This window comes from Babylonia areolata, chromosome 18, assembly GCF_041734735.1.
Source record: "Babylonia areolata isolate BAREFJ2019XMU chromosome 18, ASM4173473v1, whole genome shotgun sequence".
Lineage (NCBI taxonomy): Eukaryota > Metazoa > Mollusca > Gastropoda > Neogastropoda > Buccinidae > Babylonia > Babylonia areolata.
This window is the reverse complement of record NC_134893.1, coordinates 62,320,340-62,337,094: the sequence shown is the minus strand read 5'-3', so window position 1 is coordinate 62,337,094 and position 16,755 is coordinate 62,320,340. Positions and strand designations below refer to the sequence as shown.

The 16,755-nt window shown below is 39.4% G+C and overlaps 2 protein-coding genes across 5 annotated transcripts in view; one reads left to right on the top strand and one right to left on the bottom strand.

Annotated features, from left to right (window-relative positions):
- LOC143292982 (meiosis-specific with OB domain-containing protein-like) overlaps positions 1-15,956 on the top strand; it is a 20,704-nt gene extending 4,748 nt beyond the window's left edge. For all 4 annotated transcript variants that reach the window (XM_076603721.1, XM_076603720.1, XM_076603722.1 and 1 more), the window contains 5 exons: positions 508-615; positions 1,803-1,962; positions 7,122-7,329; positions 8,563-8,649; positions 8,936-15,956. In XM_076603721.1, coding sequence (XP_076459836.1) covers positions 508-615; positions 1,803-1,962; positions 7,122-7,329; positions 8,563-8,649; positions 8,936-9,058 — 686 coding nt within the window. In that variant the 3' untranslated portion in view covers positions 9,059-15,956. The remainder of the gene's footprint in view (positions 1-507; positions 616-1,802; positions 1,963-7,121; positions 7,330-8,562; positions 8,650-8,935) is intronic.
- The window catches only part of LOC143292981 (S-adenosylmethionine synthase-like), a 51,305-nt gene continuing 50,109 nt past the window's right edge, over positions 15,560-16,755 (bottom strand). The window contains exon 7 of the mRNA XM_076603718.1: positions 15,560-16,755. Within this exon, the coding sequence (XP_076459833.1) occupies positions 16,653-16,755 (103 nt within the window). The 3' untranslated portion in view covers positions 15,560-16,652.

Sequence of the window (16,755 nt, the reverse complement as noted above, 5' to 3'; positions counted from 1 at the left end):
TGTGTGTGTGCTCTAGTATGCGCAATGGGTGATGATTAGGCTATGTTTGGGGGATGTTCAGGGTGTGTGTGGGGGGTAAATGGGTTCTGAGTGGGGGAAGGGGGATTGAGCTGATCATTGTTTATCGAGTTAAAACATGTGTGTAAGAGAACTGCACAATCGTATACACTGTATGCTTCATCGTTGTTCACAGGCCTGTTATTATGTCGGTGTCCATAATTTGCTTCAGTCCATATATATATATATATATATATATATATATATATATAAACACACCTACACACACACACACATATATATATATATACATACATACATACATAACATATGTGTGTGTGTGGTGTTTTGCAAGTTAAAAGCTGCTAGTACTTAAAATGTAAAATGGTCAAGTCATGATGAAAAGGAAAAAAAGCCTTGATTTGTGAATGCAACTAGCTGAACATAATACAGAACATTTTAAAGTGAACTGTGACTGCATGTATCATAGCCCTTTTATTGGTATCCTAGACACCCCAGAAGCTCATTGTCTTCGACAGTTCCTCGGAACTCAGGACAGCTCTGCCATGGTTGTCGATTGTAGCTTGATGGGAACATGTGATGACACAGACCCAGAACGTAAGTTTACTTCTCTTTGGAAAACAGTGGTATCTAAACAGGACACATAATAGGTCTCTGTTTCTGCCTCTCTCTCTCTCTCTCTCTCTCTCTCTCTCTCTCTCTCTCTCTCTCTCTCTCTCTCTCCCTGTGTGTGTGTGTGTGTGTGTGACATTAACATGAAAGGCTTGGCAGCTGTATGCAGCAGTCGAAAATACAGGGATGGAGAAGGGCTGACGCTTATTACCAGAACCAAGACATACAACAAAGTAAGGCATTGCCTTGTGCGGATATGGCCTGTTCTGTGTGCCGTTTAACAAAGAACAGTCCAAACGACCACCTCACTAAGTACACCGCCAGGGCCAAGTTACAAATGCTGGAAACGTACACCGTCTTACATACCACCCAAATGAATTTTGCCAAATCATGCCGTCTTTGTGCGTTTTACTGTGACAGTAACGATCCGCCACCACTGAACTGCAGTAGACGTCTGGAAAAAAAGGGATAGAAAGGCACTAGAGTGTGCACTGACAGCGAATTGTACCACTTGTCAAGTTTGGTTCACAACGAGTTTGGCATTTGAAGAACAGACATTGACTTGCTATATTCCTTTCGACTCCTCGGGGAGCATGAAACCACAGCAGCATTCTCCGGCGGAATCAGTCCTGGCTTTTTCCCCCAAGCCCCCTCCCCAAATGGGCCCATGTCAGTCAAACCGACTGCCTTCATCTCGTCCGAAAGGCTCTCATCAGTTTGCGTCATAAGGCTCCATGAAAAGGGTCATTCCCACAGCTGTTTGATATTGCTATTGTGGTTTCTGTAACGCAGTCTTTCTTTACGAGACTGGGTTATTCACCCAGTACCCAACCTCCAGTTTGGAGGACCAGGGATAATTCTTTGTCTGGTCTCTACCCATTGAACCCCGGCGTCCATGACCCTGCCAGCAAGAGCTGAAGTTACCGGTGGCATCTCTCTCAGGTCAGAGAGACACATAAGCTTCTTCACTAAATATGTCGTAGTGATCCATCCAGGCAGAGCAGACATTGAGTTGAATATCTTCCTGTTTACAACCTGTGCTGTTGGTGCAGACGGGTGTGCGTGTGTGTACGTGCGTGCGTGTGCGTGCGCGCGCGCGCGCGCGCGTGTGTGTGTGTGTGTGTATGTGCACGTCAATGTGCAAGCATGGCATTCATGACTTCGCATTGCAGTGAGCCGCATCAAGGAAGTTATGACAGTGGAGCAGCTGAAAGAGAAACAAGCCAAAATGGTGCAGGATATGAACCCTGTAGCACATTATGGCTTGCTGTATGCCATGGTCACCTCTTTCAATGTGGATGCTGAGACTGCTCATGTCGTGCGTAAAATATGGTCAGTGCTAATACTGAATATTCATGTTCACATCCATACTCTCACTCTGCCTCATTCTCTCGCTTTAACTCTTTACAGTCTTGTGAGCGTGTTTGAAAAAATGAAAAACGACCTGCTGTCAGAAACGTTGTCGCCCTGGTATTAGTATGTCGGGTGGGAAATGGTAACACTTAACCCACCGGGGTGGGGTGGGGGGTTTCATAGTGATTTTCTTGTGTGTTTTTATGTCAGAAATCATAATTTACCTGTTTGCCAAGTTTAAATTACGGTATGAATGCAGTGGGATGGTAAATATAGGCAAGTTTTCCTTCTTTGGGCCTTATGAATAACTTTGGGGGGGTTGGGGGTGGTGGTGGTTATGTGCTTGAAACGGCAGTATATCCACATATTTCATCACACGGTTAATTTCTTAATGTCTACAGAAAGGAATTAGACTGGACTGTTCCAAGAATAACTGGATTTGTGCCGAAATAACTTGTCACATGATCAAATACTTCCGATGTACTGAAAATGCTAAAAAGCCAGCAACCTGATTACTAGATGAAGATTTCTTTATCAGCGTGAGGTAACTGCTGACATTATTAGGCAATGTATTACAATACGTTTGTGTTATAGATGTAGTATTGTGGTTGATCAGCCTAACTTACATGGTTTATTGCCAAGCCTACCGCAAGGGCCACATTGTAAATGAAATTGGGTGTTTTTTTCTTTTCTTTTTCCAATGCATTTTTTATTAAAGAAATCATACTAGATTGACAGGGGGTTGTTTCTGGTTTGAATGCAGGCGGATCATATATATATATATATATATATATATATATATATATATATATATATATATATATATATATAGAGAGAGAGAGAGAGAGAGAGAGAGAGAGAGAGAGAGAGAACAATATATATATGTATATATATATATATAAATATCTCTGTGTGTGTGTGTGGCTTTTACTTCTTCAATCTATAATGATGAAGTCTGGGGTATACCTGGTTGTAACGCCACAGTACCCACATAATAAACTTACATTCACTTTCTTTGCATTAAACAGAAACCGTAGAAGCGTGGACACACAAAACCTGCATAATTCACAACAAAACAACTTCGAGGCAGAAATAAGATTAGTGACCGGACAAAGCCAAGCTCCGACTGAAAAATATTAGATTGGATATGTTCACAAAACCCGTATAAATTTTGAAGGTTACACTAAGATTGCAAAGAGACCAGAGGATGCATTGTTCGCATTTCCCTTCACAAATATTAGACATGGTCTTAAATGCGAAGAGTGAAACACTGACATAGGGACAGAAAGCCCAAGAGAAGGAAACCACAGCCAGACCATCAACTCCCAGGAAAAAAACAACTTGCAGTACTAGCCTCAATTGTTTTCTTTCCAAGATATTGCTGCATCATATGTTATAATGCGAGGAAATGGAAATCAGTTTCTGAAGACCAGAGCTATCAAAGTGTGGCCAAAATTGCTGAAGCCTCGATAAAAGAGGCAGTTACTCTAACCCAGGGAACTGTGATCGTCTAAATACATGACAGGTCTTGCTGCACAAGAAGCACACTACCACAAATCATTCAGAAGGGATTTAATTTTGAGGCATGTGGATAGACATGGAAGAAGAGACAAATCATTTACAAAGCAAAAGGAAGCCCACAGTGACGCTTTTAACCACGTGTTAGAGTAAATGGACAAGACCATTATTGGCGAAGACGAATTAGAGCGGGTATCAATGCTGAGAAACGCATCAAGAGAAACATCCAGTTTCACAGTCCAAACCACAGGACTGAAAATTGTAGGTGTAAAATCGGGTTTGAAGTTCAAAATAACCAGAGTGAGTTACCATACTCATCAGACTTACACGCAGGCCGAACCATTAAATGTGCTTTTGTTGCTTCTGCATCAGAGGATAGAAGGTTGGAAGAGGCAGCCCTCACCCTCCTCTGTCACATTCAGTTGCAGAGAAGCGCAAGTGAGTCCTTGGCTACCAGAAATGGTGTCTTTTGGGGGTGAATGATAAAATGCCCCTAATTCTGCAATGGACTTTCTGGAAAGTGGTCTAACTGGAAAGAAAAATGCTCATGAAAAGAAATACAGAATCACTGCCTGTGATTCGCAAGACCACATGTGTTATACTTTTTACAAGTGGAAAGTGGAAATGCCAAAGCACATGATGGTCATCGTTCTGGGCACTGCAATCCGTCATCTAACATGAAGTGTTAAACTTGCCAGAATACATATTTTGAATGACTTTGGCCACTGTATATCTCACGGTTGTGTCCATAAACTTGAAACTGCAGTCTGCTACTATGGACTTTCAAGCTTGCTGCCATAAACCACCTCTCCCTATAAAGTGATTCCTACTCCTGCAGACACAATACTGATTTACAGTAATCAGGATTAGGATCTAGCACAACACATCCAGCACATGGCATTGTCATTCAAGAAGTGGCAAGAAACTCTGAAAACCAGGCCCAGGCACCGGTGCTCAGTGACACATATGCTTCGTCGACACACCCACATAGCCTTCAGTATTTGCCTCCAGAGCTCCAGCCCATATTCAAAGTAGCCGACACTCATGCCCACGTTCAATTTACTACAGATGACAATGCTATGTCCAGATTCTTGCAGATTCTGACCAGATACACGTATTCTGTGAGCAACCAATTACAGAACTATCAGGTTGGATGTCACTCCCTGGAACTTCTTCGTTCGTGGGCTCCAACTCCCACGTTCACTCGTATGTACACGAGTGGGCTTTTACGTGTATGGCCGTTTTTGCCCAGCCAGAAAGGCAGTCATACTCCGTTTTCGGCGGTACTCCCTGGAACGAATCTGGCCAATGTGTTGACTGCAACCTGTTCTTCATCCTGTCACTGACAGTATAACAGTGCAACACGTTATGCAGATATCACTAAATGTAACAATACAACTAGATCATGAGTGTGCCTTTGTCAAGTTTGACCTTGCAGTTTTAAAGAAAGCATTGTCGGTCATTTGGCAAAATGAAGAGTCCCAGAAGAATGCAGTATGTCTTGGTGCCTTTCACTTCACTCGTTCGATTCTTGGTACTCTGAGAAAATGAGAGGACAGGCTTTAGAGACATCATCGTTCAGTCGGGAGTGATGGCCTGGAGGTAATACGTCCGCCTTGGAAGCGAGAGAATCTTAGCGCGCTGGTTCGAATCTCGGCTCAGCCGCCGATATTTTCTCCCCCTCCAGTAGACCTTGGGTGGTGGTCTGGACGCTAGTCATTCAGATGAGACGATAAACCGAGGTCCCGTGTGCAGCATGCACTTAGCGCACGTAAAAGAACTCACGGCAACAAAAGGGTTGTTCCTGGCAAAATTCTGTTGAAAAATCCATTTCGCTAGGAAAATGAAATAAAACTGCACGCAGGAGAAAAAAAAAAAAAAAAAAAAGGGGGGGGGGGGGGGGGGGGGGGGCTCTCCCTGGGGAGAGCAGCCCGAATTTCACACAGAGAAATCTCTTGTGACAAAAAAAGAGAAATACAATATATATATATATATATATATATTATATATATGTGTGTGTGTGTGTACACAAATCTGTGCCGGTGGCTCCAATGAAATCTTTGTGGCCCGGGAAACACAAAAAAGTGCCACCAGAGCCTACAAAAGTGTTGGACGCTCTGGGATACTTCTTCTGGGACAGTTTCTCAAAGACTCTCCAGGAGCAAATAACTCTCAGAGGACGCATATGGGCATCTTAAAATCTCCCAAAATGGAGAAAAAGTATACTATTATGCATATGCGAAGAACAAGAAAGAGGTTCTTGGTGGCAATAAATGAAAGATGGCACAGTTTGGTAGTGAACATGAAGAACTCAGTCATTCATTCTGTAACTCGATAGGGATGACTAGAGTAAAAGTTTGCAATTAACTAAACTGTCTGCTATTGTGTTGGCCCCACCTTCTGCAACTGCCAAAGAGGGGAGTTGGTGGGGGTTCTTTTTTCATATTTTTTACATTGTTGGGGTCCTTAAACAACACCTGACGTTATGTGAGACAGTAATTATGGACAGGAAAACTGAATAAACTATAAAGCAGATATTGTGAAAACATCCCCCTGCTGATGTAAGTGGGGTGTATGGACACATGAATCATTACCGATGAATTTTTATTTCCAAATAATACTTGCTGCGAAGCAATACATGAAATGGAGTTTGCGTCCGTAATAGAACGTTTGCAGCACTCGGGCACATTTATTGGCTATTGTTGATAGCAGAAGGCTGAGTGATATAATATGAAGCTCTACAAACCTAATCTTAGTCAAGTAGAACATTTTACTAATAACAACATACCATTTTTGTTGATCACACACTTTCACGACAATACAAAAAGTGCATTTTTTAACCATACCCTGATTTATTCATATCCTACTTCATTTTTGGCAGACAGGTATATTTGAATGGCAAAGTGATCAAATTTATGGGAAAACGTAATGAAAAATCCCCCCCCCCCCTCCCCCTTACCCCTGTGGGGTGAAGGTCTAATATTAGTTCAGTACAATTCAGTCGTTCTGTCCGACCGTCAGTTTTGTTTACTGATTTGGTTTCATGTGTTGGCCTTTTTGTCTTGACCTGACTGCCTCTATCTCTGTCTCTCTCTTTCACACACATACACGCGCGCGCGCGCGTGTAACACTGAGTATTGATCTCACCCCCTTTATTTTGTTTAAAAATAGTGATCACCTGTTTGCTAAGGTATTTATTAATGAATGTATATGAAAGTTTCCGATCGCCCGTGTGTGTGTGTGTGTGTGTGTGTGTGCCCCGGTGCGAATGTCTTCAGCTGATGTGCACGCATGCATAAGGGTGCGTAGTTGTTAGCGTTGTAGTTAATTACATTCGGGAGAATACCTAAATATGCACGATTACATAAGCGCATGATAAAGAAGTGGTCTGTATTGAAAAAAAAAAATTAAATGTAATTTCATTCAGGGGCTTCACACACCTTCATCCAATATTTTCTGTCTTTGCCTAAGGTATACGTTAGCTCTCAAAGGACTGAAGAGCTCATTTGGTTTTTGTGTAGATCAGGTCTCTACTCCTTTGTTTTTTAAGCAGATGTGGTTTAATGTGTATGAATCAGTTCATACGCTTTCACACCTTGAAACTGAAACTGTACTTGCAGTGGCGGCTGCAGGAAGCGTATATCTCTGGTCAGCTCAGTCACCTGCACAAACCCTGACTGTAACACAGGCCACAGCACCAACACGACAGGACCAAGCAGCAATGCTATGACAGAGTACAACATCCAGGTAGCGCTGTCTGATCACACTGGCACTGTGAACTTCTGTCATCTTCAGTCAACCCTTGCTGATACCATCACGGGATGCAAAGTGAGTCTTCAACTTACGTTTTTCCACCACTAATTGATATGTTTGACATGCTACGGAAAAAAAAGAAAGGCTGTGTGTGTGTGTGTGTGTGTGTGTGTGTGTGTGTGTGTGTGTTAGTTATACGACTGTGCAGCAAATCATAATATGTAATATCGATTAACAATTTGAAATTGTCGATAATGCATTCAAGAAAACTATATTGGAATGCTTTGAAATCTAGGCACTCAAGTGCACCATGTGGTTGCTGGAAATAGGCGAAGTAATCATTGAATGTATACCTACGTCTTTGCTGTAGCTAGTGTTAAGTTGAGATTTATCGTGGACGGTAAAGCACGAGCGCGTCTTAATCCGAATACATCAATGCACGCGTTTTGTCCATATGTGTATTCCGTGTGCCCCATTCATGAAGGGCAATGGCCTTATAATTCTATGTATAAACTGTCTGTCCGTCCATCATTATTTTCACAGTAAGCTAAATTATGGCGTCATCCAGGCCTGAAAGATACCTGCAGTGTTGGTCAGGAAATTTGAACGAAGACACACCCATGAAACGGGTGACACGAACCATGTGATTCATTCTTTCCTCTTGAGTCCATAGCACTCAACTCTGAGTGCGATCCAGCAACGGGCCGAAAATATCCCACTCTGTGTTGGGACTCAAATCTGTGTCCACACAGTCGTCAGTCTGCAACGCCACCAACTTCTCCACAAGATTTACACATAAAAATAATATCCAAAACCTTTGTTGCTAATAGACTGCTCAGCTCTTGAAAGGATATTGCTCAGGATCTTAGATGTCTAATCTGCTTACAATTCCAAATATGAAAGATTTTTTTCATTTGTCTTGTTTAGGTATTGCAGTTTTCCAAACATGAATATTTATTCCAAACCAGAGAAGCATATTTTGAAATAGACAAAACAATAATCTTACAGTTAATCATATCGCATTTCAATAGTTGAAATCCAAAGTAATTGAACAAGAAACTGTGTGGATTGTGAAGAGAGCAGATTTGATTGAACACTCTGTGGTTTGGGGCATTAGTAATTTAGATTTTTTTTCCTTTAACGTATTCACAGTATCAGCAAATATTATCATTCAAAAATGTAACAGCAGAGGCAGTTCTAATTGTAGCGCTGTGGTGGTGGTGAAGATGACAGACAGAAATGTGTTGAAGGTGAACTGTGATGAAGGTGAACTATCTTACAGATGAACTTTGTGAGTGTACATTTCAGGCTCAAGCATTTCTGGGGATGCCCGAAGAGCAGCGGACCACTGTGAAGTGGCAGTATTTGATGGAACACTGTAAAGTGTTTTTTAAAGTAAGATATGTGTGCATGCATCAGCTTGGAAATCGTGTTAATGTGGATGGGAATGTGTGTGGTTTTATTTTCACAGTGCATTGTCATTGATTTAAAATTAAACACGCAATAATTCAAATTTAACGCTGTAACCAAGCTTGATTTTTAATCAACTCACTACATTTGAAATTATATTTTGTATGTACTAGTTTCTACCATTAGCATAAACAGTTGATAAGTACAGTGAATCACCATGTTTCTTGTGTCTGACAGGTGTTAAGTAATTCAAAACATTTTATGCCCACAGCTGAAAATGTTCAAGCCAGCAACAGGCCATCTGCCAGCAGTCCAGATACTGTCCATGGAAAAGCAGTATTACCCACAAATGGCTGTTGCACAGAAATCAGGCCAGATGGACGACCGCTTCTGAAAATGGCTCATTCTCGTTAACCCTGTTTTCCTTGAGATGGACACACACAGGATATGGGTCGTTAAATTTTGGTTCACTTCAGCATTCAGTGTTTGTGTTATATAGGTGTTGTTCATTTTGTGTTTTGTTCAGTAAGTTTTCAGTGAAATTATCTGGTTAAAAAACAACAACAAAAAAACACGATCACATGAATTACATCCATAAGAAAGAAAGACAAAGAAGAAAAGAAAGAGTATACCATGTAAGTATGTCTAATAATCAGTTACATCTGGAAGCATTGCAATAGGCCATTAGAATTCGTTGGGTGCAGAAAATACTAAAGTATCAATTTCCGATGAAAGACAGATGTACTGGAAACTGGACTGGTTACTCCTCCTTCAGATGGATTCTCTTGGGGGGAAAAAGAAAAAAGAAAAAAGAGAGCTGAAAATCATGCGTAATGCATCAGCTTTTTTACTCACTTGTGTAAACAGAGTAAGTCTATATTTTAACCCGGTGTTCGGTTGTCTCTGCGTGTGTGTCTGTGTGTCCGTGTTAAACTTTAACATTGCCATTTTCTCTGCAAATACTTTGTCAATTGACACCAAATTTGGCATTAAAATAGGAAAAATTCAGTTCTTTCCAGTCATCTTGTTTAAAACAATATTGCACCTCTGGGATGGGCAGAAAAAAATAAAACATGAAGCCAAATTATATGCAAACCGAATCTACTGTTATATATATTTTTTTTTTAAATCTCTAAACTTGGCACTTTGATCTGATGTTCTGACACAACAACATGAGCAGTCATTTTTATCATTTTTTGTTCAAACAGGAACTTCTTTTGCTAAGCATGGAAGTTATATTTATTTTGCACGTGTTTGGTGCAGATAGTAAAAAAGGGAAATTAATCTGTAATTAATGCTAGGGGGGAGGGGGGGGTGTGTGATTTGCTTTAAACTGATCTTTCTCATCTTAAACATTACATTTTGAAATTATACTCAATACATAAAAAGCTTGTGTGTTTTACTATCAGTGTACAGGGCTTTCACTATGTTCATTCGCCCAAGTGGTCTTTTCCGGAAAATACTAAAATCAGTACTACGAGTGGACTTTATAGATGTATTGGCTGAGCTCTGAAGGTCATGGGCAAAAATCAATTGCGTACACATATTTATACATATTCAAAGTGCGTGCTCATATTCCTCGCGAACGAAGGACGCCATTTTGTTTCAAGTTGTTGATCCTATATCCAATCAACAATACACGATAACATGTGACGGGAAGTTGGAGAAGGAGACCGTTAAATATTTATTATGAGAAAGATTTGTGAACGCCTCATCACTTACTGGATTATGCCCCAAACTGCCACGATAAAAATATCAACAAAATCAGTCGGAATTCACAGTTAAAAAATAATAAACCATGAGAGTTAATACCCTTGATGAAACGTAAAAATTTCCAGTCTTGACTTTTCTCAAAATGAAGTCCTTTTCACTTCATACGACGTTTAGGAAGTACTTGTACTTGGCTCTACATGTTATTAGTTTAACAAAATACTCAATTTTCATATCAACTTTAAAACTATAAAAACTAGAATGAACATAAAAGAGAAACTGAATCGACCATGTCGTACTCAGTACATTCCCGGGGGTGTAACTAAACTTGCACATCTATCTAGATCCAGAGAAAATGACTAAATGTTGCAGTGTGATTGCGGTGATAGCCACGTCTCCTTTACCGCGGACTTAAGAAATTTTAATTGCCCTTAAGATTTTTTGAAATCCCAAGATACACCAGAATAATATGATTCAAACAGCGTTCTCACTGCAAATACCACAAACGATTTATCGCCCTTAAAAAAGCATGTTTAAATGTTACATTTTAGAAAATCAGTTAAGGAGTCACGATAGTGTAATGGGTAAGACAGTTTCTTCTCACCCGAAAACGCGGAGTTCGAATCTGCCGTCAGGACTTTTTTTTTTCTTTCTTTTTTTTTTTTACCAGAAGCTTTATAATAACAAATACAGAACACATTTTAACGATAAGATTTTTGTTCTGTTTTTAAGTGTATTACAAGTGTGTCTTGAAGGCCTTGCCTTTCTTCTTATTATTATCCTTTTTTTTTTATAAGAAGTAAAAAACGCACGTTAAACTTTGAACAGTAAAAACATATGCCTATGTACAGAAATATTTACCTCAGCATGCATATATATATATATATATATATATATATATAGAGAGAGAGAGAGAGAGAGAGAGATGCAAAAATACACATGAAAACAGCAGATGTATGTAAAAACAGACAAAGAGACAAAGAATAAAGGCATATCTCAAATGTTGTGAACTCATTTACAATTGGCAGTCTCGGGATTTCACAGTTCAGAAACGAGACACAATCAATAATAGAATCTACAGTCGCACTGAAAGACAATTAACACCTGGGCTATTCTTTCACAAAGTTATGCCTGAAATTGAATGATTATTCCTTCATCTGTTATCATCTTGACAATCGCACAAAAAAAGCAATTAACATCAAGGTTATCCTTTCACAAAACCATGCCTGAAATTTCATATTCATATTGATTCCTGAGACTGTGTTTGCATCTTCCTTAATGGCCATCCGCATCAGTCTGTGTTGATGCTGAGCAGACTCGCCCAACTGCCTCAAGACGTCGACCCTCAATGGTTCGTTGTTATCAGATGAGCCCCCGATTAACACAGACCCCCGAGACAGAACCAGTTGATTGAACACAAACCGAACTCTTGACTTCTTTTCAAGTCAAACACCAACTGATTCACAGGTGTACTGCTCTCCAGCTCAACAGGTAGCTGCTGATTACTATTTGAAGTCTGTTATAGGCCCTTTTGCATATTCCACGTAAATTTGACGTACATTCACACCCACTCACACATACTCTCATGAGCAGCATCACAACACCTCACCGTTACAGTAACGACCTCCCCGCCCCCTCCTTTTTTTTCATTTTTGAAAAATTCTATTAATTTCTTTCTTTTTTACAGCCTAGAGCTTTGACGCAGACTCCTCCTTCATACGTTTGAAGAGCGTACTGGGCTTTCATACAGACAGGTAGAGCAATGAAGTATTCTGAAAGAGATATCGAAAAAAAAAGTGGAAGAAAGATGGTACACATATACAAATCTAACACTAAAAGAAAACGTATTTTGTGTTATGTTGTTAACCACCATTTCTTGTCATGACAAATTTCAAAGACTGAACTTTGAGCTACTCCTTACCAGATAAGCTTTGCCGTACAGTGCAATTTTTTTTTTTTTTTTAAGCATCAGTTTTGCAAATGAACATGGATCTTATTCCCCAAGAATGACAGTGAGAGTCTTCATAGCTTAGCTTGATATATTCTCATATTTGTTTGTTGCTCTCTGGTTGTTATTGCCATTAATTTATGGTCTCTACCAAGACTAACATCAACAGAAAAAATCTGAATGATGTCTGTCCATAACTAAAACCGGACATCACATGCAATCCACACAGTACTACATTGTTCTAAAAGACCACCCTTCTATTAGTCGATTCCCAAGGTCTATAAACAGGTTATCTTAAACTGATATGCAGACTATTTATGCTGAGTGCCTGAAGCATGTAGTATACGTGTCCTGGATTTGGCAGGTGATGGAATAGAGGTTCACAACACCGCCATTGGAACAGTATAATATGGTGCAAGGTTTTATTCACTTTCCTATTCAGTCATATAGCAACTGCAGCTCATGTTATTAAAGGATTAGTTTGTCAAGATTCATTTGCATTGCCCTTTTCAATGATGAGAGAAAGTTGTAAAGCAAGGGGGGAGGGAGGGTGAATGGGTCTTGTAGAGTGGAGTTTAACGCCATATTGGGGTGTATGGGAGTCTGCTGGATAAAAAGATACATTTGTGAAAGAGTTTGACTGAGAGGCATGCAGAATCTGCCAGTAAGGTTGAAAAACATCACGCAACATGCATGCACAAAGCTTAGAGAGACAGAAATTATCATTCTGTCAAAGGTCAGCACTGGTATTCATACTTTTTTTCCCTAAAACATTTAACTGAAGTTGAAGAAAAGCTTGAAGGACAATAAATTCTGTATTGATGCGCCGCTGTTTCCATCACTCATTTCAGAGATGGCTCATAATTATCAATATGCTCATTATCACAAGTCTTACTGATCCGAGACGAATAAGATGGATTGCTATTGTGCAGCAAAGGGCAAGGATGTTTTGGCTTTTTTTTTCAGTCCCATCTTAGATGTTCTCTTGATTGGCACAATATGACAGTGCACAAAACAGATTCTTTGGACCAGATTGCTGAATTGCTTGGAAGGTAAAGGTTATTCATAGCTGATTTCTTACTTTGTGCAAACAAATGCATACAAACACATACATATATAAACACTCTCGATTTGTCATAAGGACGCATTCATACACAGCAACATTTTCCTCCATCAGTCATACATCATTCTGTGCATCGCTGGTGATAACTATGGCTTCCTTTACCTCTACACTCCATCTCGCTCTCTACGATCGGCTTCGGATCCACTCTGTTTATGCATACCCAGATTCAAACACTCCATTGTTCGCCGTTCTTTCTCTGTCTCTGGACCTTGCAATTGGAATGAACTTCCTCTTTCGCTTCGTCAGGTCTCTGCACTCACCTCTTTCAAGTCTGGCCTAGTTCAAGTTAACAGATGATTGCCTTTGTATATGTGTTTCTTGAAGTTTTAGACGTTTTCTGATTTAGTCAGTTATTCCCTCACTCACAAGATGATGTTGGTCAATATAAAGGATTTCTGTTTGACTTGAGGTGCTATCTGCTGTTCCTAGATATATATATTTGATTCTTTTCAACGTCAAGGACGTCTCTGCCCACTGATGGTTTGTTCGAGAATGTTCTCGGAAATGATGCACTTTCATTCTCCTCACACTGTGTATCCCGCATTCAGCGGAGATTTAACTGTTGAACATACTTAGCTTTGTTAATGTTCAGCACAAAACTGGACGACTTGCAAGTTCATTCACCAATTAATGGTCAAGCCATGATAGTTCTTCCAATCATTGTATTGAGCACTATCTGGTCTCTCATTTTGTCAGTATTTTAGCAAAGCCACTGATTCTATTAACTTTTCTATCATTCATGTATTATTTTATTTGCTGATATCAGTTTTACTGCTACAGTGTTTCACTGACTGTCAGTACCATAGCTTCATATAGTTACAGTGTGCTTCTCCAGTATAATGTGTGTGCATTATTATGTTGTGGTAATTACAAGATAGTGTTGGATTAATATCAGTTATAGGTTAAAACCATCTGATACGTATCACAGTCTGTTACTTGTGATTTAGCTATCATGCTCTCTCCTATACAGCTTACTTCAGTATAGTGCTACATGATAACGGATTCATTTGAGTTACTCTGACACAGTATGAGCTTTACTTAAATCTATACTGTCAGTGTACTATCACTAAATCAGCTTAGCTTCAACCACTATTTAGAAATGTCATTTGATGTCAGTGTTTGGTCTTCACACATATGCATTATTAATGTTATGTTGTTGCCTACGCCAAACCAAGTGGTAGTCTTTCCATTGTGATATATGTTGTGTTTACTATCCACTTGCATTCCCGACATGTACTTATGACATTTTTTGTTTGTCATTTTAAGACGTTGTCTTTTCTCTTCTCTTCTTTACTTCTCATAATACTGTAATAAAACAATAGAAAAAACCCTTTCGTGACTGGCCTGCTAATTGCCCCTGACCTGGGTGCAGATTTTTCTATCCGTTTACCTTCATACTCTTTAATTCAGTAAATCAGTAATTCTTTTGTACAGTCCCCTTTAATAAACCACTCGGTTCAAAAAAGGAGGAGTTTGTATTATACTCCATGTTTGGTGTTTACATATACTTACCATGTCAAACTGATGCAAACTAGGCCTATGGTTTGCTCTGTTTGGCCAAATTTCGCGCGGCTAACAGTGAAAAGACGCCCCTCTTAGTCTGGCCTGCTCTTAGCCAATCAAACACCTCTAACAGCTATAAGCGCTGAATCATTCCTTTGGCCAAGGCTCTCCACACCATCTTGTCAGGTTTTCGCTCTGTCTCATTAATCTAGAATATTTTTCTTCTAAATCTACCTTTTTTTCATGTCCCCAGTTACTAGGATTCAGTTATTTGCCAAATTCCTTGACAGGCTAAGGGTTAGTTTCTCCTTTGTAAGAAGAGGTAAGCAAGAGACAGAGTTACACATATTTCAACAAATTGAATGCCCATACTTTTCAAGTCACCAGGTGAAAATTTGGTACACTTCCTACTTGTGATATCACCAGTTCCTAGTTTTACAGGCAATGTGCCATGCTTGTGCTTGACTGCAAAGGCATGCATCTACATCTAACTGGAAATTCATCATGAAAAGCATTTAGTTGTGCAGCTAATACTTCAGCCTCGATCAATCATTACAAATTTCAGATATACACTATCACAGTACACACAAATACACAAAGTATTCAAAATGTCATTTTAAGTAGCAATGATCTTTATTAACAATGATATATAAAAATCCATTGCTCCCATTACTATAGATTCAGGATAGACTGTATAACCAAATTACAAAAAAAGTACCACATCTGGCAAAGCAACCTTTCTTTACAACTCCCACAAATGGAACAAGAGGGAAACTCCATGTCAAATCCAAGCAAATTTTAATGGTGAAGAAGTAAAATTGTTCAAATGTCTATGCTTTTTATGAATTCATGACCACCTGTGATTTGCTTTAATTATGAACACTATAAACACTTCTGTCACAACAAAACCACTCAGAGATGAAACATATAATACATATGGACTATTCAAATACATACATAAAACCTGTCCTATATCTGATGAATTCCTTTATGACAGATAAAACAAAAGTCCAATTCACTGACAATGGGTTTCTTCTTCTCATAATCTCTCATCACAACAATGCTTTTAGATATGATCAAAAGAACAACACACACCTCACAAAAATGAAAAACAACAACAACATGATCTAAGAAGCATGCACGTTAAAACGTTTATACATGTAGCTTAGAATTGGGATGTAAGCCCGAGTGTTTATAAAGAGTGCTCTTTTCCATAAAATTTTCATAAACACAAGACAAATGTGCCTTGAATGGAATCAAGGTATCATGCACATTTGCAATAACTAGAAGGCGGAAGTCAAGGGAGACAATCAGCAATGGAACAGTCTCTCCAGATTCCAATCTTTCAAGGGACCCCAACATTATCTGGCTGTTTGACTCTGTCGACCTATCCTTCTAGCTACTGTGGCTCACAGGGAAGACCCCCCAAAATCCCAAGCCTTGTATACATGTTGTACACATCCACAAGCATTAATACAAAAAGTAAAACAAAAAAGCCAACATAAACTGTACAACTTTAAGGACCGAGCAAGCTACCAACTGATTCATAAAAGACTTGCAAAAGAAAGTTGTTAAATTTGTAAAGCTTTTCAAAATCATGCCATGACAAAAGTAAAATTAACTCGTATGGAATCAAAAACATGGCAGTGTGTAAAATGAAGTTGCTATATTTAGAATATTCTGCTAAAAAGAAAATTGTGAAATTCAAAACTTCAGTTTCTTCGGAATTTCCCATGTGAATTCATTCCTTCCAAAGTGTCCATAGCAAGCTGTTTTTTGGTAGATGGGCTGCCGCAGCTTCAGATCC